This window comes from Lissotriton vulgaris, chromosome 11 (genome assembly GCF_964263255.1).
Source record: "Lissotriton vulgaris chromosome 11, aLisVul1.2, whole genome shotgun sequence".
NCBI lineage: Eukaryota > Metazoa > Chordata > Amphibia > Caudata > Salamandridae > Lissotriton > Lissotriton vulgaris.
This window is the reverse complement of record NC_141699.1, coordinates 197,363,606-197,388,940: the sequence shown is the minus strand read 5'-3', so window position 1 is coordinate 197,388,940 and position 25,335 is coordinate 197,363,606. Positions and strand designations below refer to the sequence as shown.

The window sequence follows — 25,335 nt, the reverse complement described above, 5'->3', positions numbered from 1 at the left end:
TCTCGGCAGTGCTTCACCACTATGTAGAGAGGGTGGGCCTACATTATCAACAATAGCGTGCAACACATTGGCATGTATGATCGCAGCCCACAGTCTCCTGTACGCAGCACTCTATTTAGAAGAATAACAATACGCTGCTTTATGTATTCCAGGCCATTAGTGTAAGTGTTCCTGCACATCAATACTCCAGAACAAGGAATGACAATGGCCCATGTGATGCATTTGAATGTCAACCATTAGCACTGTAATATGAGACAATCATGGTCCAAAGATGCCAACCACAGTGGGCATGTGTGGTCCTATTGGCCATTGCGGCCCTAAGTCTAGCAGTGTCGTGCCCCGTGGAAGCAGAAATGCCTGAGGTTATCAAGATGGTGGTGCAATACTTCGTGTAATGTGTGACAACAACGGGCCCCTTTCGATTTAAGATTAAGGCATAGTGCTATCACAGACATGAGGGTGCGGCCACCACGGTTTACCTGGCAATGTACTTGAACAGTTCCAAATGTTGTCAGTCTTAGTGTTCCCACATGTTAGAAATCAAAATTCCAAGATCATAAGCACCACAAACTTCCCATGCTGTCAATTCTGGCCGTTAGTTGTGGTTCTGGACAATAACACCAGAATTTTACAACGGAGTCATTGTCATTTCCACCATTTGGAATAGTGATTCACACCACAAGCAATCAACATCTTACCGCAGGTCTGGAAGGGGTGTCTTCTAAACGTCCCTCATCTTCAGTCCGATTCCAGGTGTTGCTCCTCACGTCGTTCTGTCGCCTTAGCCCGCTGTTGTACTTTTTTAACGAACTCTTGCGCTGCTTTTGGTGTGGCCAATAGCATGGGTTTACCTTTCCAAGTCACCCGCAGTCTGGCCGGATACTGCATAGAATAGTTGATGTTCAATTCTCTGAGTTTGGCTTTCGCAGATGCAAATTCCTTCCTAGCTTGTTGAACAGCGACAGTGTGATCTGGATAAAACTCAAAGGTGTTCCCCTGATGAGTAATCGTTCCTTTCTCGCGGGCTAGCCGTAGTATGGTGTCTCTGTCATGGTAATTTAGAATCCTCGCCACTATGGGCCGTGGCGTGGCTCCCGGCGGTGGGCGTGGGTGGTGCTAGAGATCTATGCGCTCGCTCCACGATGAAGATCGGAGAGAGTGCCTCCTAACCAAATATATCCTTGCACAACTGTTCAATGTAGACCTCCATGCGACCGGTGTTGGTCGATTCCGGCAGGCCGTGATGCATACATTGTTACGCATGGAACGCGCTTCCAACTCCTCCTCCCTCGTCTTGATCACTTCCAATACGCGTTCCATGCCGGTGCATTTAGTGGAAGTCGCACGTGATTCATCCTCCACAGCCGAGATTCTGTGTTCGGCCGTGTCCAGTCGTTCACCATGTTTGTCTAGTTTCGCAGACATGCCATCCATCCTGCATGTTAAATTGTCTAGTTTGCCATTAATGTCTTGTAGGTTTGCTTGTATGGCCATCAGTATCTTCTCCATGTTAGAGTTAGTCGCTAAGTCAGTCGGTACATCTCCGTCAGCCATCTGTTCCGTGGGTTTAGGCACTTTCTTGCTTTCAAATGAGATCTTCTGTTGTTGTTTATCAGGCTTGCCCATCTTAATCAGAAGCAGGCGTTTCGACTGTGTAGCCTGGAGCGAGGACCTGGTTATTCTGTCCGATGACGCCGTGTTGACTGTTTGATGGCCTGTGACTGATTGCAGTACTCCTGGGCTGGGAACACTGTGTCGCCGGTCTCCCCGTTTCTTTGGAACGTGGAATATGCGGTCAGTGGATCCGGTGAGCACTTCAGCTTGTCAGTCCCCAATCAGGTTGAGTAGCGGCAAGTTATCCATAGTACTAGTAGTTGCACGATGTTCTTCATAGGTCTGAGCCCGATTCACGACAGGTTCCGAGCGCTTACATCTTGGCCCATAGAGAATTCATCAGGTTTCCCGCCGAAGCACCCATCGTTCGACTCACACTTTTATATCGTATCACCTCGGGCCGTTTGCCTCTCCTAGCGGCAGTTGGTGTATGCTGCAGATGTCCACTTCTCGGATTGCTTGTTATGTCCTTTGTCCCAGTTGATCAGATCGTGTGCATATTCCTGAGCCGGCACACGGACCTCTTCCAGTCTCGCAGCCCAGCAGCTGAACGTGAGAAATGTGGCGTCGTGTCACGTATCTTTGGTGACGCAATCATTGATCGTACACCACACAAACACCATGAATTCCATCGTTCCACATTAATTCAGGCGTACAACGGGGCTGCATGTCATTGTTGTTTTGATGGTAGTGAATTACTGCGCCCAGGGATCTGCGCCAGCCCGCCTAAGAGGCACTCGTCTCCACGGCTCCGTGGGGGTCCCATACACCAGTGCGATTGCCTGCATCAGTGTCAGGTGCGTGGTAGTACACGCTTCAGGCGGCGGTCGCGGGGTGCTGCATGTGTTCTACTCTTGTTCCGACCCCAAAGCAATGCACCGCCTTTACGCTCGGTTCCTATGCCAAGTATTTCCGATTTCAGCCGGTATAGCGGTAATCCGCTAGGGCGCTGCCATTTTGATAATGCCGCGGTCCGATCCGAGGATCTGGCTATCTGTGTGGGGCAGCCTTAATACCGGTAGAGACTATGTGCGCGTTGTAGTTTGCAGTCCAAAATTTAGCTTCGCCACCGCAATGGCGCTCTCACACCCTCCTCTGGCGCCCTTACCGGCATTTCAATTCCATGTTCAAAATAGCTCCGGGTCCGGTCGCCATCTTAACTGCAGCCGCCGGGCATCGGACGCCAAGTTTTTGTCGTCCGTTGTCGTTAATTCACACAATCACCGCACAACACTCCGACATGGTGTGCCCAGGATGTATATACACCCGATCACTGCATTCTTGGACGGTTTCACAGGGCTTGGACAGGAAAAACACGCATTCTCGCGGTCGTCCGGCGGAGCTGCGGTATCACACAGCCATTCCGCTGTGCGCCCCCTAGCGCCTCCAGAATAATGCAACATTGATGGTTTTATTTCACTTGTTACTCTCTGATAGGCACACAAAAGGAAAGCAGCAATGGGGGATAAGAGTTGCAGCAGCAGAGATAGGTGCAGAGAAAGCATTGCAGACACAAGTGTAGGGTTGAGAAAATGTCAGAGGAAGGGGGGACAAACTGCCAGAAAATAGTGATAGTGACTGATATCGAAAATAACTATAATGGCTTTAGCTACATTTACCACATGGCTGCTACCCTTTATCAGTGAATGTTCAATTTGCACAATGGTCCCCATAACTTTCTGCAATGTGCAACACAAAATCACTCTTTCAAGATGGCAGGATATGTCAAGCATCCTGTAAATTCCAGGCATACAGACAGTTTCTTGTAATACTTCACTCCAATTGTTTCCACGGTGTGGTGCTAAAGCCAACTAAAAAAGTTATATTCTAGTTCCAGCTCAGGAAACTGAGGAAAATGGTCTAAATCAGGCAGAAGTCAATTTGAAGAGAAAGAGGCGAGAGTCATTAAACATTTTGTATAGGTGGATAAAACATATGCCTAACAAATTAGCAACTTTCTGGTCGTTAGGTCAGAGAAATAAACACAATAAAAGAAAAGCCTTCAATGTTGACCAGTGCAGAATAATTTTAGAGAAAAAATACTTTAAAATGTAATTCAATACTCTACAACCTTGGGTCTTTCCACAAAAAAAGTAAATGCCTAATGAAACAGATAACCTCAATAAAAAAAGGACAACCTATATTAACCAAGTTTCAAAAACAAAAGAACACAGACATACCTTAAGAGTATACTTAACACCTTCAAAAATAAGCTCCACATCAACAATGTTTAGAAGAGTATCCGCTGGTAAAACCTGCCCTCTGAAAGACAAAAACAATAAAACATGTATATATAACAACAACATGGTTTCGGTGTGCCTGCTAGTTCCATTTATGTATTCTTTATTTACTAAAAATGTAAATGTTGCATTTTACCCAAAACAATTAATCAGGTGTTACAGTTAAAGCTAGTTGAAGAGGCTAGACTAGTTAGTGGTTTGCTAGCTACAGAAATGAAATCCATGTCACCAATAAGTGAAGGGCAGCAACATCTAAATTACTCCAAGGAAATATAAGGACAGAATTTGGAGCAGTAATAGACAGCTATAGCCTACATGAAGTAGAAGGATCAGAATGGGGAGCAAAATGGATGGGGCAGCTTCCTTACCAAACTATGTGCTTCTGGTGATACATAGTGGACTGAATACTGACCTTGGGAAAGAGATGAAGCATAATTAACCTGCCTACTCAGAGTATAGAATGACAACTAAGTATATGATATAACACATGGGCAAGCAAATACATTCAAAATGTACTTCTTTCAGAAGCCTAAAGATTCAAAAGAATATTTTACTTTCAAAAACATCACGTTTGATTATGCTGTTGCATTAAATTATATACTACCTGTTTGAGGACAGAAGACCCCTATACTCTAATTAAATTTTTGAACTTCCTTCATCTCTTTACTTAAACGTGATCCCGCCCTATAACATCCAATATGAATCCTATTCTTGCTTTAATGGGCCCCCCATTAGCTGCAATTCAATTCCATGCCAATTTAACTTTGCAATACTATAATCCTTCCCATATTTGCTCCCCCTGCCTGCTGCCTTCTGCCCCGTAACTTCACCCTACAACTACGGTCAATGTGAACCGCATAAATCCCATGCAGAAACATTTTATAAATTAAGGCTCACTCAGAAGTCTATATACTATTAAATGCAATGTTTCTAAGCAGCCACTGGTCTTATTTAAGATTACTGCATTAGGCCAGAGGAAATTTTGATACCCAACTGTAAGGTTCAGGAATCGAAGATAATAGCATGAATAATGCCAAGAAAAAGTAAACATGAAAAATCCTGAACAAGTAAAAGAAATTTACAGTATTCCTCAAAGTAAGGCGTTATTGTGAATAATTTCAGTCCACTGTTAAAGGTTTCCAAGGGCAGGGAGAACTTCTAACTCTAAATTTTCCATATCGTTATAAATTATCAGGCGAATGATGTGGAGTCTTTTTGTTCCAAATGCCAGGTCGACTTTTTTTTCTTAGCATCAGGGCAAAGTTCTCTCACCAAGCTCCTCCATAGCACATAATAAAAAAAATAACATTTAATATTGCTTGTCATAAATAGTGTGCACTTTAATTAGATATTGTAATTGCGATAGGCCCAGGCAAGTCATCAGGAGAGCAATTTCACTGATCAATACAGAACATGTTGCTGTCGTTAGATAAGTGGAAAAAAAAGTCAGATGGACAGCATGTGTTATCTAAAAGCCCGGACTCTACTTTTCATCACTGCGAGGCTTGAATGCTAGCTGACATCAAAGCTCATGTGTAGCTTCTCCGTTGTTTGTTGAATGACAACACCCCACAGCACCTTCTCTGACAGTAAAAAAACATACTGCAACTAGAAGGTTGCAGGTAAAACCTATGTGGACTGTTCATCATAAAGGTTTAAGTCCTCCCCCCCCCCACCCCCCCCCAATAGCTTTTACATTTAGATATCAACAATCATACGCAAGAGTGTTTCCTTCAAATGCTTTCTTGGTCCACAATTCAGCTGGAACTGTATCCCACAACAGTTTGACAAAGGTCTGTTGTATCATCCTGGTATGTTTCGTCTAGAAGAAGCTGAGACACATACTCCCAGGCACCCATCCACAGAAATCTCAATGGCTCTCAATGAATTATTATAGTAATAAGTTCATTTTCTCCAGACTCCTTTGGCACAGTGGTGCAGAATTTCTGAGCAGGGTGACTGGACAGCAGGGATCCTCGTTTGGCTTGGCCAATTCCACTATCTATGGGTTCTGAATATCGATAGCAGAGGTTTTACCTGTTCCCATGAGATGTACTTTAGAATTTGTGTCCTTCGTTCTTTGTTGCTTAGTGGAAATATGTATCACACCTGATCCCACTTTACCTCTTTAACTGCAGTAACTGTTCTGCCGCTTACCCCTGTACTACTCTGCTTGGTGTTCACCTAATCTCCTTTTTGTTTTTATCATACCTGCTTTCAAATTAGGTTTTTCTGTACATTCCTTAAACAAACCGCCAGAAGAATGGAATATAGATGTATTTAATTTGAATTGAATTGAATTGGTGGGCGAACGAACGAACACCAACACCACAGAAGCCCTGAGGTGCATCCTGGTCAACCTGCGGTCCTGCACAGACACGCCGTAGAGATCTGGGACCTCCTCAACACCCTCTCAGCAGACGTCGCCTTCTTTACAGAAACCTGGACCAACACCTCCTCCGCTCCGACATCGCCACTGCCATGGCTGATGGATACAAGATCCAGAGGAAGGACCGCCCCAACCAGCCAGGAGGAGGACTCGCCATCGCACAGAAGAACTCCCTCCGACTCGAGTTGCCCCTTCTCCACCGCCAAACACCTTCACTTCCAGATACAGACTAGCCCTAGAATGACAGTTTGCTGCACTATCGCCTACAGACCCCTCAGACCCTGCGCTTCGTTCGCCACTACCATCGCCGACCTCATTGCACCCCACGCCATTGTCTTCACAGACTACATACTCATCAGAGACCTGAACTTTCCCCTCGACAACCCCAGCGACCCCAACTCCACCATCCTCCTGGATATCCTCGCCAACATCTGACTGAAACAGCTAGTTACCACGCCTACCTACAAGGCAGGACACACCCTCAACCCCATCTTCGCAGGAGGCAACAACCTCCATGGACAGAACACAACTGCATACACGTCCACGTCAACAAGCCCACACTGCCCAAACCTGCACTGCGCCCTCCACGATGGAACTGGAGCTAAGTCACAGAGGAGTAGCTCAACTCCACCATCAATCGCATTGCCCCAACCATCTCAACCGATGCCAATCTCGCAGCCAAAGAACTCCACAGATGGCTCTCCAACTGCGCAGACGAGTTCACACCCCTACACAACCCCGAAAGACAGCACCCCAGAAAAGCCACCTGGTTCACAGCCAACCTCCAAGAATCCAGACGCAGCTGCAGACGTCTCGAGAAGAACTGGAGAAACCGCAAAACGTCAGAAAATTTGTACCACCTACAAGAACGCCATGACAGAATACCACCAACGCATCAGATCCACCAAAAGGACCTTCATCCAAAGCAAGAACCTCGCCAACTTCAGCAACTCCAAGGAACTGTTCAGCATCCGTCTGTGGTTAGTACTATCTGTGGAACTAGATTGAGGAATGGCCGTCCTTTGGAAAGGCTTTTGGTGTTCCACCACTGCAGAGAGCGATGTGTCCAACCGTCGACCACCACCAGATCTGTTAATTGACCTTGAGCCTGGTTCCACTGGCTTGCTAAGCATTCTTGCAGGGGGCGCATCTGGAGTCTTGCGAGCGGGACTATGAAAATGCAAGATGCCATCATTCCAATTAGTTGCATGAACACTCTAGCTGGTAGTGAGTGTTGCAGTTGAAATTTTTGTATAAGCTCTAGCATCTTTTATATTCTTATTGGATTGGGGGATGCAAGTCCTTTGGAGGTATCTATTGTGGCACCTAGATACTGTTGAGACCGGGATGGTTGTAGGTGTGACTTTGTTTTGTTTATAGTGAAACAGAGTTTGTGTAAGAGGTGAATGGTCTTGTGTGTGTGCTGGACGCATTGCTGGTATGACTAGGCTTTTATTATCCAGTCGTCCAGATATGGGAAGACATGGATGTTTTCCCTTCTCAAGTGTGCTGCTACTACCGCAAGACACTTTATGACGACTCGGGGTGCTGCAGTGAATCAGAAGTGGAGGACTTTGAATTGGTAATGCTGACCGTCCAAAACAAACCGAAGGTACTTTCTGTGAGCTTGGTGAATGGGAATGTGAAAGTAGGCCTCCTTGAGATCTAGGGTAGCAAGGAAATAGCTTTGTTTTAACAGAGGAAGGCCCTACTGTTGATGGATCAAGGATTCGCACGTAAAGCGCCTTGCTCACATTCAAGAACCTCGTTTAACTTGTAATAGTATTAACCAATCCTGTTTGTCATTAATATCGCACTTTTTCAGTACACGCGGGTGTCCCAGAGATGCTTGCCTATGTGTTTATTAATCCTAATGGGGTGTTTGCATTCTACAGCATCGCTGCTTTGCAGAAAACCAGTCTGCGCATGCGTCGGTCATACCCATGTGATGTGACACACTCGCAGTTCTGGAGGGATTATTCGCTCATGAGCATTACTGCTAAAATGGCCGCTTGTCTTTAAACATGCTCTCTGCTTGCTCATGCTGCTTTTGCACATCTGTCTATTTCTGCCTAAAATCCTAATGCTATAGATATTATAAAGTAAGGGATGTAGTGTAGCTATTCATGGTGTACAGTGTATTCATTTTTTCTGTGTTTCTAATTTGTTTTCGCTTACTTTTCATGTACCGCGTATCTGTGGGTCTGGGAGTGGGGAGCCTCTCCATCTTAGAAGTCTGACAGGGACTCACCACGTGACATGAGAAACAAAGTCTTGCAACAGTGGACCTCAGCCAGCTGGCTGCCGAAGCTGAGATGCTCCTGGAAACCTGCTTTTGAGCCTGGGAGAAGACTTCGACTTGTACCTAAAATGTATCTAGTTATACGATCATGTTTGTGTGCTCCATTGTCTTTTCTACACGTATGCCATGGGAGCTGGAATGTAAGGGGTGGGTACGGAAAATTAAATATTCATCATGGGAACACAGAATTTTAGGTGGTGACTGTAGGAGAGTAGGGTCTGCAATCCTATGATCACCCGGACTTTTTGCTTTTGTTTCACTGGTTTACGACTTTCTCGGGCTGTGGGCCTGCCAATCAGACCCTCAGCCTAGCTGTTCTCTCGCTAAATTCATGTGTACCTTAGGTGCATTACCCAATTGGAACTGGGCCACCCTGTCAGACCCTGTAACTCAGGGCATCGGTGTACCCAGGGCCTACCAGGGGCTGAAGCATGTATTATGCCACCCCTGGATGGCCATCTAAATCTGACACAACTGGCTGCACGACAGCTGGGGCCACGTGGCGTACTCGCCCGTTGCTGTAGGTGTAGTATCCCTATACCTAACCTTAAAATGGACACCCGAGTTCCTCTCAGTCACTCCTATGGCAGGCCTTGACAATCCTGAAGGCAGAGTGCATGGAACCGTGTGAATTGGGCTCTGGCACGAGCCGAGCCCGGTTGCAGCTTGCGGAACCAAGACCCAATGGCTGTTCCATGATAACGCGTATCATATCGGTAACTTCGGTATCGCGTTATCAAGACATGTCGAGTAAGGTGTCATACGAATCGGGCTGCTGCCCCCTCACCAATTCTGGCGACGAGGTTAGCATTCCGCCCTTCTAGAGGGACACGACATGTACGTAACTGTGAACCCCGGTTAAAGTTAACTGAAGCCTCAGCTCCACAAAATGGACGCTGCCACCACAGACACGAGTCTGACCTCCTGCTGCTGGGAGTCCTTCCAGCAAGGAGAGCTTGGACAAAGGGTTTCCTGTCAAGGGCGGTGTTCGCACCATCCCAGACAGGGTTTGTGTATTCTAGGTAGGTAGGGCTTTGCAAGAAGGTGACTGCGGAGTGGCACCCCGGTGCTCACTACGCATCTGCCGGCTAGAACCAGTTCCAGGGGCGCGCAGCCCCTGACCTGGGGAAAGTCCAGCAGGGGGAGAGGGGTGTAACTACCCCCCTTCCTGGTCCCACCCTTGGGGCAGGACCTAGTCATGTACCCACCCCTTTCTTTTGGATAAAGGCCGGAGCGGGGACCCTTCCAAATTAGATCATCTTTGAATCAAGAATACTTTCTACGAAAGGACTTCGAGACTCTTCTCAAGATTTCTCCCTTGTGGCTAAGGAGTAGTCACCCTGCACCAGCGGGCACCATCTAAGAACTCTGCGGTTTGCTGCAAGTCCTTCCTCAAGGAATCCGACGGCCCAGCTCGACGAGAACCGGCTTCCCTGGCACCTCTGACCTCTACCCGCGTCGTCAGCTCAGCTGAGATCTGTGGGTGCGACGAGACCTCGAGGGACCGGCCATCATCAAAACCTGCACGCTTTCTTAATCAGCACGACCATCAAAGCAATTCTCTGGTGAGTGCTCTGGGGTCCGAGAAGCCCCGACCCTGAGCAGCTCCAGCACCGAAGTGCAGTCTCCGAGCATCTCCACGATCTGCGTGGGGCCCTTTTGCTCGCTGCTCAGCACGTTGTCTGGTCACTAGCCGCTGGCTTGTGCCCTTCTTTGACGACATCCGACAACCAACGCTGCTGGTCTGGTTGCTCCAGATCGGCCCTTGCTCCCTTTTCCGAGAGGAGCACCCCGGACCCTCCTGGTCCACTCAGGACGCCATCTTAGGCCCACCACGTGGCCCTGAGATTTGCCAAGGCTTGTTGCCCCAATCCGGGGCCCAGCGACGCCGACAGCATCAACCTCCGTGGGACAGCTCGCACCTCCATCCTGGTCGCCGACAACGCCTCCTGGTCCGTGAGACTGCAGAGCCTAGCGTCGCCCACTCACCTAGTCGAGGTGACGGCCAACCGGTGCCTTCCTGGTACCCTCTGACTACTGGCTAGTAGTACGAACTTGGTCCCCTCTGCTTTCAGGTATCAACGACTGATCCAGGCTTGGATCTCTACGAACTATTCATCACTGGTCGCCGGCCAGCAACTCCTTTTCTTCCGGCTCCTGGCTCGTCAGCGAAGACCCCCGACGCCTGTAAGACTTGTGCAGCCGCAGCCGCAGCCCTCGTGGCATAGCCTCCTTACTCTAGGGTCCCGAGTCCCGAGCTTCCGACTTGCCTTATCGGGTCCGCCCGAGGCCACTAAACTTTCCGTGCCCTCGGGCACTTGTTTAAATTGTGCACTTGAAGTATTTTCTAAGAGCTTTTGTTCTGTGCTTAGTACCCTGTCCTCATAAAGAGTACAGGGCTGTTGTGATTCTTAATAAGTATACTGTTTATTTTCATAACACTTGTGTGGTGTCCTTTCACTTGGTGTTCAAGGGGTATGTGATGGTATTACAGCTGGCTTAACACGCCCTCTAGAGTTTAGCCCGAAGACTGCTCGTATCCACGCTACTAGGATAGCTGGTCTAAGGTTGACTTACAACCGATCACCATAAGGGTCGTTTGGAACGATACATAGTGGTCGCTAGAATAGCGAACGCTGCATATCGGGCCAACTTCTCACAGTGACAATGACCTAACTACCTCTTCTGACCAATCCTAAGTGGGGATCCTGTCACTTGCAACATTTGTGGGTGGTCTAGGGACCCGAAAATGGGTATAACTAGCCTAGTTTTAGCTAGAGAAATTGTCCGACTTGTCCGAGTAGCTGACCTGTCACCGACCCTACAAGCTCTATAGGTGAATTGATACAGAGAGCTGCGGAGCACTCTGTCCAAAAATTTCCACAAACTCCAAGGAGTGGAAAATAGTCTTAAGTGCTGGCGAAGCACTTTGCTGGGAGATTCGAGAACCCAATCGGGGTTATTGGCGGATTCCGTGCAGAGAGGGAGTAGCGCAGGCGTTGCATCCGAAGCTGCAGGTGTGGTCGTGCCCTTTTGGTGAGCCCAGTCCTGACCCAAATCCTGAGGGGTATCCTGTCCTGACTGTCCGTGAGCTGTACCTGCTCGCCTACTGGCATCCTAAGTCCTTGAGGGTCCTTGTCCTCACCCTTCCAAAACTGACCCGTGGCCAGGGTTAGTCCTCATTCCTGTCCTAGGTAAATATAGATTGGGTGACCGTCTATCTATCCACTATTCTTTCCTCTTTAATAAAGCAGTCTTGCCCGTATTATTTTCCTCTGCTTTCCAAAAATGTACATGTTATTGTTTATTAGTTATGTTCTATTTTTCCCCCTACCTGTAGGACATTATTGAAACTGTTTTACTTAATTAATGTGATCTAAATTCACGTGTGTTTAGAATCTAGGTTCCAATTTACAGTTAGACTAAGACCAGTTTGAATCACTTATAGGACTTTAGCTATTCACTGACTAATGTTTTGACACTGATCTACCTTAGTACAAGTCTGAAATTGAATAGCATGTTCCCTGTTACCCTCACCCTGTAGTTTCCACTCATTCCAAATGATACTTGCCCTCATTCACAGTTATACCTTAGTTATAATCCTGATTATTGATATTCTAATCTGTATCAGTCTTATTCTCATGTCATTTTGATTTTAAACTTTCTATATATATAAAAATCCTTAAAACCCTTCAGGTGTCTGTGGTCATTATAATAAGGTATATATTTATAGAGCATTAAGTATTTTTCTTATCTTTTGTCCACTGCTAGCTCCTGATCCGTCAGGAAAATAGGTGCCTGGGGTAAGTCAGGTATCCTGGTAATAGTGTTAAGGTAAACACATAGAATTACTGATGGTGTCGTGTAAAATCGACCGATTCATAAAAATACTGTCATAAACACGTCATGGGCCCAAGTGCGTGAAATCTGGTAAACCTAAGAGTCGTGCGACCTGCGCGCTCTATCACTGTAATGTGATCATATGGACGTGGTCTGACTGTTTGTAAAGGTTCAGGGGTCTTAGGTCCAGTATAGGTCTGATGGGGCCATCTTTTTGGGGAATAAGGAAAAATAGAGAGTAAACCCCTGTGTTTTGATGGTGTAGTGGAACTGGTTCTATTGCATGTTTTTGCAGTAGAGAGACAACCTCCTGTTATAGGAGTGCGAGATGCTCTTGTGACATGAGACGCTGTCTGGGTGGTGTTGTTGGAGTGGAAGTGAGCTCCAGGCAATAACCTGAGTGAATTATTTGTCTCACCCACCTGTCTGTTGTGATGGAGTTTGAGACAAGTAGGAACTGTTGTAATCTCCCCCCAACAGGAGTGGAATGGTCTGGGTGGAGGGGAGGGAAGTCACTGCTTGGGGGCGGAGGGGGTACGGGTGTTGTTACCTCTACCTTTAGTATTGTTGCCTCTGTATTCTCCTCTGTAATAACCTCTATTGGGCGAGGATTGGTTGGGAGTTTTGTAACAAGAGGAGGCAGTATTGGCAGGAAAAGTTGTTGAGGCACCCGTGTATGAGGAGCGACGAAAGGACGCTCTGGGAGTTTTATTTTGTGAAGCTCCCAAGGATTTTGCAGTGTCAGTGTCCTTTTTTATTTTTTCAAAAGAGAGGTATCAACCGTGGGACCAAACAGATGTTGTTGGTCAAAGGGTTGATCGAGAATACTGGGATGTACTTCTAGTGTGAAACCAGAAATACGCAGCCAGGCATACCTGCTTAAAAGTATGCCAGTATTTATTGCCCTTAAGGCTGTATCAGCAGCATCAAGAGCGCAACGGATGTAAATGTTAGTAATGACCTTCCCTTCCTGTATCAAATCAGTAGTCCTTGTCTTGTATATGTCTGGTAGATGTTGTATAAGGGTTTCAAGCTCATCGTAGTGAGCCCTATCATATCTTGCCAACAGAGCTTGGGTGTTGGCGATTCTCCAGATATTGGCTGCTTGAGATGTCATACGTTTGCCTGAAGCATCTAAGAGTTTGGATTCTCTTTCAGGGGGTGGAGCGTCCCCTGTTATCTGAGAGTTAGCTCTTATTCATGCGTTGGAGGCCACTAAAGAGTCTAATGGTAGTTGGCCCTGGATATAGGCTGGGTCAGTTGGAGCGGCTTTGTACTTTTTCTCCAACCTGGGATTAATTACCCTGGCCCTGACGGGATCTTTAAATACGTCTGGTGCGTATTTTATAACCCCTTTAAGCATTGGTAAGATGGTTGTGGTCTTATGAGAGTGTAATGTGTCCATAAGGAAGTCGTTATCCACTGGACTAGTATGGAGATCGACCGCATGAAAGGTTGCTGCTCTGTGAATGAGTTGTGTGAACCCTATAGTGTCATCTGGAGGAGATGGCCTAGAAGGGTATGCGTCCTCTTGGGGTAGATCTGGGGCATCTGGTGCATTATAGTCCTCCCAAGGATCATCTGATGGACTAGTAATATCATCTGGATCATATAAGGGTTGCTCATCTTTTGCCCCCCCCCCCCCCCCCCACACCCCCCAGAATTATCATCCTGATCGTTACCTGCTGGTGCAGGGCTGTGTGGGATGAGTAGTGAGTGTTTGGGGAAAATGTAAGGGTCTGGCACTTCTGGAAGTGGGGAAGGTACTCTTATGGGAGAAGTTTGAGCATGTTTTTTGAGAGGGACTGGAGGCGTGGAAGGAAGTTCCAGTTTCCTTTTAGTAGGTGCAGTGATGATATGTCCAGTCTTTGGGTGAATAAGAAGAGTCTTTTGCTTTGAATCTGGACAGAAAAGCTCTTCTATGGAAGAATCCTTTCTTGGAACCAGTTAGTCATATTTGGGATCGAGCTGTTTGCTGAGTTTAGTAATGTTTAGTACAGTCTTAGGAGTAGATTGTGGTTTCAGTTTCAAAGACTTGTGGTAGGAAGCTTTTTTGGTTCAAGTTTTTTCTTCGGACCGGAGATTTTTTTCACGTTGTTGGTTCCGAAGCGTGTTTCAGAGCTGGACTTGGCTTCGGTTTGACCATTTTAGGTGGCAAACTTTGCTTTGGTGTCTGACTTGACTTTAGTTCAACAGTTTTAGGTGCCCAAGTTTTCTTCGGTGCCGGAGTTTGTATAGGTTTCACACTCGGTTTAAGAACCTTCTGTTTATCGGGACTGACTAGAGGCTGACTCGAGCACGAGTCGCCTAGAGGCTTTTTGGAAGTCTTCATTGCCGGGCCCGAAAGCGAGGCATCAGAAGTTTGTGATCGGTGTGCACCTGGGCCAGAAGGTAGAGGTGGAACTGAAGCCTCAACCGGTGTGGTGGTATCAAGAGGGTCGATGTCTGTACTTACGACCCGTTGACCAGCTGGAAGGGGATAGTCATCTTCTGCCTGCTCGTCGGCTCCGGAAGCTGAATCCTCTGCTTCGGAAACAATGACATCTTCTTGCTGTTCTTCTTCTTCGGACTCCGGTTGGACTGGAGTCTCCTCGACGAGGGTGTCTGGTGCAGATGAAGACGATTGTGCCATGACTCTCCGAGCTGACAGTCTCTGATTGTCTTTTTTGACCGGAACGAAGCATAGGCCTGGCAATCTCGGCTTTCATGCTCTGGGGACAAGCACAGATTGCACACCTCATGTAGATCAGTGTGGGGGAATTTGTTTCCACACTGAGGGCACTTCTTGAATGGTGTTCATTCCATGAGCCGAAGGCCCAATGGCGCCGTTGGGCCCGACAGCCCCCGACGATCACCAGAATCGGGAAGGGAAGGTTGTTCGAGACGCGTGTATAAGGAAGTCTCGATTGAAAACAATACCGACAGTAGGGATCAAGGAAAGCGCGTCGAAATGAGATCGATAACGAAACCGAGCGGAAGCGACATACACATCCGAGCCCGATGGAGGAAAAAAACAATCAGACGATGCCCACACATACTATACTTCAGAGGAGGAGTAATCTACCATACAAAGACTCTTCCAGGACAAGAACAAAGTGTAATCATCTGGGCCCACTACCAGGTGGCGATCCAAGCACCAGTGTGTGATCTGCAGCCCATATGCCTCGAACATCAAGATCCTCTACGACTACTTCAACGACCAGACACTAGACTCCAAAACACCTTCCTCCTCCAGCAACGCCAGCCAGCCCACCATCTCCTCTTGGACCCCAGTCACCACCGAAGGCACCACCTCGATCATGAAAGGCATCCAAACTCAGGGGCCCCCACGGCCCCCTTCCCACCACACATCTTCCACAGAGCTGCCACCGCCATAGGTCCAGAACTACGACGCAGTATCAACGCCACCCTCAAGACTGGCATCTTTTCCGACAACTGGAAATGCACAGAAGACCCCATCTCAAGAAGCCCTCCGCAGATTCTACGGACCTCAAGAACTACTGACCCATCTCCCTCCTTCCCTATACGACCAAAGTTACTGAGAAGACCATCAAAGCACAACTAACAAAATTAAATCGAAGAAAACTCCATCCGCGGCCCCTCCCAATCCGGATTCCACAGCAACCATAGCACCGAGTCTACTCTACTCGCCACCGCAGACAACATCTGCATCCTCCTCGACCAAGGACACACCACAGCCCTGATCCTACTCGACCTCTCATCAGCAGCGTTTGACACCAACTCCCACTGCACACTCAACGCCAGACTCCACAATGCCGTCATACAAGGAACTGCCCGCGATTAGATAGGTTTGTTCCTCGCTGGCATAACCCAAAGAGTCAGACTGCCACCCTTCCTCTCCGAACCCATGGTAATCAACTGCGGTGTACCCCAAGGATCGTCGCTCAGCCCCACGCTGTTCAACGTCTACATGGCCCGCCTTGCTGCCATCTTCAGACAGCATTGACTCAGCACAATATCCTACGCTAACTACACCCAGCTCATCCTCTCCCTCACCAAGGAAACCATCACCACTAGACTCAATTTCCAAGAAGGAATGAAGGACGTTGCATCTAGGATGAGCATCAGCTGCCTAAAGCTCAACTCAGAGAAGACAGAGGTCCTGGGGCCCAACCCCTCTACAGGGTACAAGACCTGGTGACCCACCACCCTCAGCAGCCCTTCCACCCCCACGGACCATGCCTTAAACCTCAGCATCATACTCGACTCCTCCCTTTCGATGACCAGACAGGTCAACGCCATCACCTCCAGCTGCTTAAACATCCTCCCCATCCTTTGAAAGACCTTCAAATGGATCCCATCCCACCCCCCCCCACCCCCCTGAGTCAAGGAAGACCGTCACCCACGCACACATAACCAGCAGACTGGGCTACGGAAACTCCCTCTACGCCGGGATCAACAAGTCTCTGCTCCAAAAGCTTCAGACCATACAGAGCACCGCAGCCAGACTTGTCCTTGGCATCCCTTGACACGTACACATCACCCAACACCTGCGAGACCTCCACTGGCACCCCGCTGAGAAGAGTTACCTTCAAGATGCGCACACACACCGACAAATGCCTCCACAACACCGGACCCCAATACCTCAACAAGAGAATCACCTTCCACGTACCCAAGAGAAACCTCCGATCCGCCGACCCCGCCTTCGTCGAATTCCCACACATCCGGAGAGCCAGAACAGGTGCCTTCTCCCTACAGCGCGGCCAAAACCTGGAGCGATCTCCCGACCAACATCAGACGAGCACCTTCCATGAACATCTTCAGGAAAACACTCAAGACCTGGCTCTTCGACTGACCGGAGCTGCACCTCCCCCCCCCCCCCCCCCCCCCCCCCCAAGCGCCTTGAAGCCCTCACTGGTGAGTAGCGCGCTTGCAATTTCCCTAATTGATTGACTGAGAAAAAAAAGTACCCTAAGTTCAATAGCTAATAACCCATCAACCATATCATAGGTTGTTACACTAAGTCTGAAATTATACTGTGCACCCAAACTGCGCTCAGCACCTAAGTTAACAGATCGTACCAGAGACAAACATTGGTGCTTGTGCCTAAAACAATGAATTGCTTTATTTAACAAAGACTCTGTTTTCTTTAGCATTGCAACCTAGTTTAAGGGCATTTAGCATATACACAATGTTATTGATTTTTTTTGTTTATGTGTCTGTTGTAGTATATATATTTGTTCGCTGCAAGAGTATATCATGGGGGAACAAAGAGGGCAGTCGGCTGAAATGCCAGAAACCGGTCCCCGGAAGCTTGTTTCCTTCCCAGTGTAAGAATTGGCTTGGTAGTTTGGTTTGCCCTGTTCCCATCATGCACTGGGACAGGAACAGACTAATTTGCATATAGCCAGGTTCTGAGCTGGGATGGTGCAGTGAGCTAAAAACGGGGATGGATCTAGCCCTGATCTCTTGACTGGGTGAGAGTATTCTGCTTAATTCAGAGACTCTGTCTATCACCACCCCTTGTTGTTAAATATTTTGTCCACCCTAAGCGTGGAAGGGTATACTCAGATGTGAGTCCCTGACTCATTGCACCATCAGGATTCATAATTGGAGGCCCAAATGAGGAATAGTATACTGGGGCAGTGGGAGGATGTCTGGATTTTTTACTAGCCCATGAACATAAGAGGAAATAACATTGCCAACACAATTCATCACAGCCCCCACACCCCCGCTTGGTCATTCCATACTGTTGACTGTTCCTTCCTCCAGCATATAATTGAGCCTTACTAGTGTCTGGTCGCCTCAACAGTCACTAGATGATTAAATCATGTAGAGTTGCGCTATTTCACCCCCTGACCTTCAGTACGCCCTACCATTATCTCCATAAACCTTTTAGTTCTTCAAGCTCTGTGGTCAATGAGTCTATCCTTGAACAAAGCTCCTGCAGGGATGGCTCACTCTGGATAGTATTGGTCATACTCTCAGTGCAGCCACGCTCTGATGATGTCATGGGTGAAAAACTGTTTGAGAGAGGAATGGTGGGAGCCACATTAGTGATCTATATAGGTGTACCATTAGATAGTGTGGCCATTGGTCGAACTGATATGTATTTGGTTTAGAAGGGCATGAGAGTGGTTCACTGTATTACGGCAGGAGTCACCACCTTGAGAATCGGGGGAATTGGATGGAGGAACCGGGGGGAAGGGGGTTCTGTTTATCTTTGTTTTTCTATAAAAAGTGGGTTATTTACGGTGACGGATGACGGCCTCTCCCTTTCCAGTTTTCCACCAGCATGGTGTCAACTTCTTAGATTAAGGCATCGATCTCCGCCATAGTACAATTATTCCCAGCTCTCTTTCTCATTTTTGGAGATTTACCCTTGCTATGTGCAGACTCCTTTGCATGCGCTTAATCCTCCCCACAATGTGGCTAATGCTAAAGTGATGGACCAGATGGATTGATGCTCTTTAGGGCACCTATATAATGCTAGAGAACACAACTTTGACGTGAGGTGAAAGGGAAGAAAAGTACATAAACCCTCAAGTACAAAATTACAACATTATCGAAATAAAATAAACTAAAGACACGGTTGGGGAATATCTATAAACAAGTAAACCTAATACCTCACATAATTACAGGGAAACATGGCTAATTAAGACTGAATCAGAACTACAAATTAAAACTGTGAAGGAACAGGCAGTTTTACTTCACGCAAGAAGAAAAAAAATAGGAAAAAACCCAACAAATTAACGGCATCAAGAATTATGCAACACAAAAGGGAAAGTTAATTTCAAATCTAAATATCATCATTCCAAGGGTCAGAAAAAGAACCTCTATAGGTTAATTGATAAAATTGGCCAGTTCAGTGCCAGTCAGCAGTCTTGTCAACTGTGTGAACAGCTAGTGCACAGTTGAAAATTTGCACAGTTGACAGTGTCCCTGGAGCCTCCACAGCACCAGCCCTTCCTCGCACAGTGTCCTGGGAAAGGTAGTCCCTTCTCTGTTCCACAGCGTTCCAAAGTATCATAAACATGTGAAGATGGCAAGCAATCTCTCAAGTTATGGAGCACTATGGGTCAAGATGTAGGTGCCAGCAGTTCTACCTACCATGTTGTTTCCTCTCGCATAAGCAGGAAATGTGGCTCCCTAGAGGCATTGGCAGCGCAATGTAGGGTAAGGTAGCAGATGCCAGGAATAGACCCCTGGCTCTCCACGCCGGGTCCCCAGGCCAGTCAGGAAGCCACTGCTCTCAAAGAATGAAGCCAAAGTGCAGGTGAGAGCAGTCACAGCAGTAGAGGTGGAGTATGTCCCCAGAAGCCATTTAAACTGACAAGCAGAAAGGCTGCCTCAGGCTTTTGGATACATCACCATTTTGAGCTCCTCTGAGATAAGATCTTGCGCTACTTGTAAGGAAGCGATGGAGGTGGGGTGCTGCACACAAGGTTCTGGAAAGGCAGGGTCAGGGGGGATCAAGGCATACTAGCCTCAGCAAACGAAGGCCTTGTAATAAATTAAATACAGAGGGTAGCCCCATGAAAATTGACTTTTCTGTAATTTCCTAGAACTTGCCCGGCACAAATTCTAAGCTTTGTGATGCACAATGGAGCTCTTAAGTAGAAAAATCTGCCTTGTGTGTCTTTCAGGATACGTGAGCCACTGAAAAGGTGTACTTTAGTGGCTTCACCACCTATAGTATAGAGGTTATTCCATTCCAGAAATGTGGTCGCGCCTCTGTGCGGGACTCTACTGGTTTTGTTAATAAACTCTGCACCCTTCACACACACTGCTAAAAATTGACTTTATTGATGTAATGGGGGTCCTTCATAAGTTTCGCATGGGCTTGAGGGTTGTAATTATTAATGCTTGAATAAGATCGGTACCAGCTAACTTAGAATCACAAACTGTAGTGCTCCTGAATAACCTTATTAAATCTCAGCAGAAGGGGGGGCGAGCTTGCTCGCAGTAATGATGGCTGCTTAAACTTTAGGGTCTGTGTAGCCATGGCACAATCGTTACTGAATCCTTCATCTGAGTGGGCTGCCTGACCAGACTTGAGCTGCCACTGGTTCCGGAGTGACTTTGGAACGGAATGAGCTGCCTCCGGTCCCTTAACCCCCCAAAGCGAAAGAGCAGGTCGTCTCTGTAGACTGAATTGCTGCCCTAGGCCAAGATACCCGGACTGTCGTGCGGAGGACAGAGACCCAGCGGCTGCATTGTCCACGGGTGACTCTGGAGCCGGAGAGCGCACAGAGTACTTTGCTGGGGTTGGTGGCGGCTCCGGCACATTCTGCAGTCATAGCGGTGGCGTACCTGTGGAGTACAGCCCTCTGCAGCGAGGACAGAGTGGGAAGGACTCCGGAGCCCTGCGGAGTGGGGCGGCTCTGACGGAGGCCGTTTCCCTGTGATTGGACGCTGGGCCAGACCAGCTTAGAGCGGTCCCCTGCGGAGACTCGCGAAGGAGCTGCAAGCCTTATTGAGGTGCTCCGGTCGCACTGAGCGAAGCGGTGGGAGCTACGTGCGCGGCTGGTGGGGCCGGCCATACTGATGCCTGCAAGTATCACTATCTCCCCTACCTGCAACATAGAGCTGGCGGCGGCCTGGGGGAGTTGCAGTTCGGAGGCTTAGGAGGCAATTCAGCGGCGTGGTGCACAGTGTGTACCCCAACACTAGCAGGTACAAATAACAATACGCTGAGAGAGAGAGCCTGGAGTGAAGGACGTCGCATCTTGGATAAGCAGCAGCTGCCTGAAGCTCAACTCAGAGAAGACCGAGGTACTCGTCCTCGGGCCCTCCCCCTCTGCATGGGACAACACCTGGTGGCCCACCGCCCTCGGCAGCCCTTCCATCCCCACGGCTCATGCCAGCAACCTCGGCATCATACTCGACTCCTCCCTTTCCATGACCAGGCAGGTCAATGCCATCACTTCCAGCTGCTTCAACACCCTCCACATCCTCCGAAAGACCTTCAAATGGATGCCCCCCCGAGTCAAGGAAGACCGTCACCCATGCACACATAGCCAGCAGACTGGACTACGGAAACGCCCTCTGCGTCGGGATCAACACTTCTCTGCTCCAAAAGCTCCAGACCATACAGAGCACCACAGCCAGACTTGTCCTTGGCATCCCTTGACACAAACACATCACCCAACACCTGCGAGCCCTCCCCTGGCTCCCCGCAGACAAGAGTTACCTTCAAGATGCATTTTAGAATTATGGCGGGTCATATGGACCAATCATCAATGGGGCTGCTATTTTCTGTGCTATTAAAGGAGGTTCCTCAGGGTTCCAGTTTTTTTCTTTATAAGTTTGGGGACCCAAAATTCTTTAAAAAAGTAAGGTTGAAGATTTTAAGGTCAGCCTTGAAAAATTGGGTATTTGTAAGGACTAAACTAAACATTACCTATTACGCACCACAGGCACCCATATGGGACTCACCAGGCCTCCCAGCCTGCCTTAATGATCAACTGTCACTACCTTTGAAACAGGCAGGGTTGCAGAGGTGGGGAGATTTGCAGGAAGATGGCAATCTCTTAAGCTGGGACGCATTGTCCAATCTAACTAGGGGGGCCCTGACGCGGTTTAAATACTACCAATTGTCAGGCTGGTGGACAACGAGATCTGGGACACCAAATGATAATAACCCCACTAACCCTAAATTTGATGCGGTAGCTAGAAGGGGTAAGTGGAAAAGCCAAATATCTTTTTGGTACTCGGCAATGTTAGAAGGGGAGGATGTGACGGAGGTTGAAATCAGTAAATTATGGTGTGACGCCCTCACCCAGATTAATGGGCCTCTTTTGGATTCTTGGCGCGACTCCTTCAAGGTGTTGAACGCCGTAATTAAGCCGGCTGCTTTGAAAAGGAATCACTTATACACTATGTATAGGGTCTATATAACCCCGAAGAAATTGGCAAAATTCTCAAACATGGACTACAATTGCCCAAGGTGTGGCCTCTTGAAGGCTGACGATGTACATATGTTTATGGATTGTCCTGATTTAGCGGAATATTGGGGGAAGATAAAGGAATTTCTGGAAGAAGTCCTCTTAACGCCTATAGCACTCCCAAGGTTCACAGTCATGTTTGGGCTTGTGATGAACTATCAAGTTAATGACTTTTCCACCAAATTTGTATTTTTTATCATCCTCTTAGCAAGGCGCGAGATCTGCAGGGCATGGAAAGATCCAACTCCTCCAACCTTTGCTAATTGCCTGAGGCAGATTATGTTAACTTGTAAATCAGATGTGGCATGCGATCCCAGAAGCATGACGAATGTGTGGGCAGCCTTGGCGGCATGGCAAGCTCGATGATTGGTTTTCCAATGATTTGTCTGGAGCCCTGCTGGTTCCCCGTACTCCTAAGTAGCAAAGGGCGCACACGGATCGGTGAAAGAAAAGGAGTTTGGAGGGGAAGGTAGTGGCTACTTGAGGGTGCGGGCAAACCAACTTGCATCAGGCCAAAACCAACGAGGGTCAGTGCAGAACGGCCAGCAGTGCATGGAGGAGCCAGTGTCCCATCAAGAGTTCCACCTGTGATATATGATTACCAAAAAAAAAAAAAAAAAAAATGAAAAAAAAAAAATGAAAAAAAAAAAAAAAAAAAAAGATGCTCATCCACGCCTACAAATGCCTCCACAACACCGGACCCCAATGCCTCAAGAAGAAAATCACATTCCCCGTACGTGGTATTGATGGAGCAAGGATTCGCGGGTAAAGCGCCTTGCTCGCATACAAAACCCTTGCCTAACTGTATAATCATATTAGCACAATTGTTCGTCATTTATTAAGCGTTTTTCCAAACACGCGGGTGTCCACAGGATGCTTGCTTGTATGTCTTTCTTATATTAACGAAGCTTGCATTAAGGAAACGGCTGCTTCGCTGAAATTCAGTCTGCGCATGCGTCGGTCATACCCATGTGATGTGACGCACTTGCATTCTGGAGGGATTGTATTGCTCATGCGCACTGATGCAAAAATGGCCGCTTGTCTCTCACCACGCTTTCTGCTTGCTACCGCTGCTTCAGCCTATCTGTCTTTTCGCACTAAACAGTAATGCTATAGTCATTATAAAATAAGGGATGGTTAGAATTTCATCATGGTATACAGTGTGATCATTTTATATGTGATTTTAATTTGTTCTCGCTTACTTTTCATGTACCGCGTCTCTGGGGCTGGGAAATCGGGAGCGGAGCCATACTTGAGGCTCTGCTGGGCACCGTCACATGACCGGGGAGAAACTCTACTGCGCAGAAGCTGAAACCAGCCAGCTGGCTCCTGAAGCCCAATGCGCCTGAGAACCCAGCACAAGATGATGAAACTCACCTTGAAACCAAGAGACTTTGTTGCAATGCCTTGTGCACTCATATTTTCTATTGTATTCCTATGGATGGGAACGTGAACCTAAGGGGCGGATAAGAACATTTAAAATTCATGATGGGAACATTGAATTCTAGGAGGTGGTAATGACCGCACCACCTCTCCTGACCAATCATAATGTGAGAAACTGTCACTTGCAACATTGGTGGGTGGTCTAAGGGTCCCCAAATAGTATAATTGCCCTAGTTTAGCTTAGGAAAATTGTCCGACTTGTCCGAGTAGCAGACCTGTCACTGACCCTACGAACTCTATAGGTGCTCAATCTGAAGTGCTGCGGAGCACTCTGTCCATATTTTCCACAAACTCCTAAGGGGTGGAAATAATCCTAAATGCTGGCGAAGCACTTTGCTGGGAAATTCGAAAACCCAATCGGGGTTACTGGCGGATTACTTGCAGAGAGGGGTAACGCAGGCGTTGCTTCCGAAGCTGTGGGTGTTGGTCGTACCTTGGTGAGCCCTGTCCTGATCCCAAATCCTGAGGGGTATCCTGTCCTTATTGTCCGTGAGCTGTACCTGCTCGCATTCTGGCATTCCTTTCCTGAGGGTCCTTGTCCCCATCCTTCCAACTGACCCGTGGCCAGGGTTGGTCTTCATTCTGAACTAGGTAATTATCAGTCTGTGGGTTTGCGTCTCTCTCTCTCTCTCCCTCTCTTTCTCTCCACTTTCCTAATAAAGCATTCTTGCCTGTGATATTGCTCTATCACCCTGAAAGCAAGTCATATGTTTATTTAGAACTGTTCCACTTCTCTCCCCACCTTTAGAGAATTGCCAAACTGTTATTTTATTAGTATGTTCCAATTTTTCCCTTTCCCTTAGTATGATCGCGGTGAACTTAGTAAGAATAGTTTAAAGTACTTAGGTTAAGTACATGTTCTAGGTCCCATCCATGTCCTGTGTCCTAGTATAAAGTTGCAGTGACTAGCTCTGTTCTAAAAAGTCCTACCTTTAGTTTTCCCATATACTCAAATGGTCTTAGCTCTAATATATAGCTACTTTATGGTTTTGATTTTGATGGTTGACGTATTACTCTGCATATCACTTATTGCCTTGTCATATTCTCTTTGAACTTATATAAATCTTTTGAACATCCTCAGGTGTCTGTGTCATTTTACAGAAATTGTGGATAAGTGTGTACTGATTATAAAGAGTATTTGTTCCTAGGCCCTGTCTACTATTTCCCTGATAGCTCCAGATCCGTCATAAGAATTGTACCTGTGGTAAGTCGGGTACATGGTAAGCAGAGGTGAAACCAACCTTAATTGCTCATAGTAGCGTGCAGTAGGAGAAAGGAAAAAGTAATCATCACCCGGTTCACCCAAAATATCAGTGTGATATTGAAATTGGCACGCCAGGGCCCAGTGCGTGTAAAGAATTGGTAACCTCGGTGACCCGGGTGGACTGCGCGCTCTATCAGTATGAGATAGTTGCTGGCTGAGGCGCCATCTTGTGCAGCCCACTATGAGACTCGCACTAGCTGAACAGCCACGTGGTGACAACGGTGGAGGGCTAGATTCGAGTTGGGCATACAGAGTGGAGCCGGTCTCGGATCCCAGCACCTGTGTGTCCTGCGGTGGGAGCCCGTGCAGGTCGCTGCCGGAGGAGGCGGTGCCCC

At 47.6% G+C, this 25,335-nt stretch overlaps 1 protein-coding gene across 2 annotated transcripts in view; it reads right to left on the bottom strand.

Moving 5' to 3' along the window:
• The window catches only part of ACACB (acetyl-CoA carboxylase beta), a 1,895,698-nt gene that overhangs the window by 1,566,737 nt on the left and 303,626 nt on the right, over positions 1-25,335 (bottom strand). For both annotated transcript variants that reach the window (XM_086943101.1, XM_086943102.1), the window contains exon 14: positions 3,795-3,876. In XM_086943101.1, the coding sequence (XP_086799227.1) occupies positions 3,795-3,876 (82 nt within the window). The remainder of the gene's footprint in view (positions 1-3,794; positions 3,877-25,335) is intronic.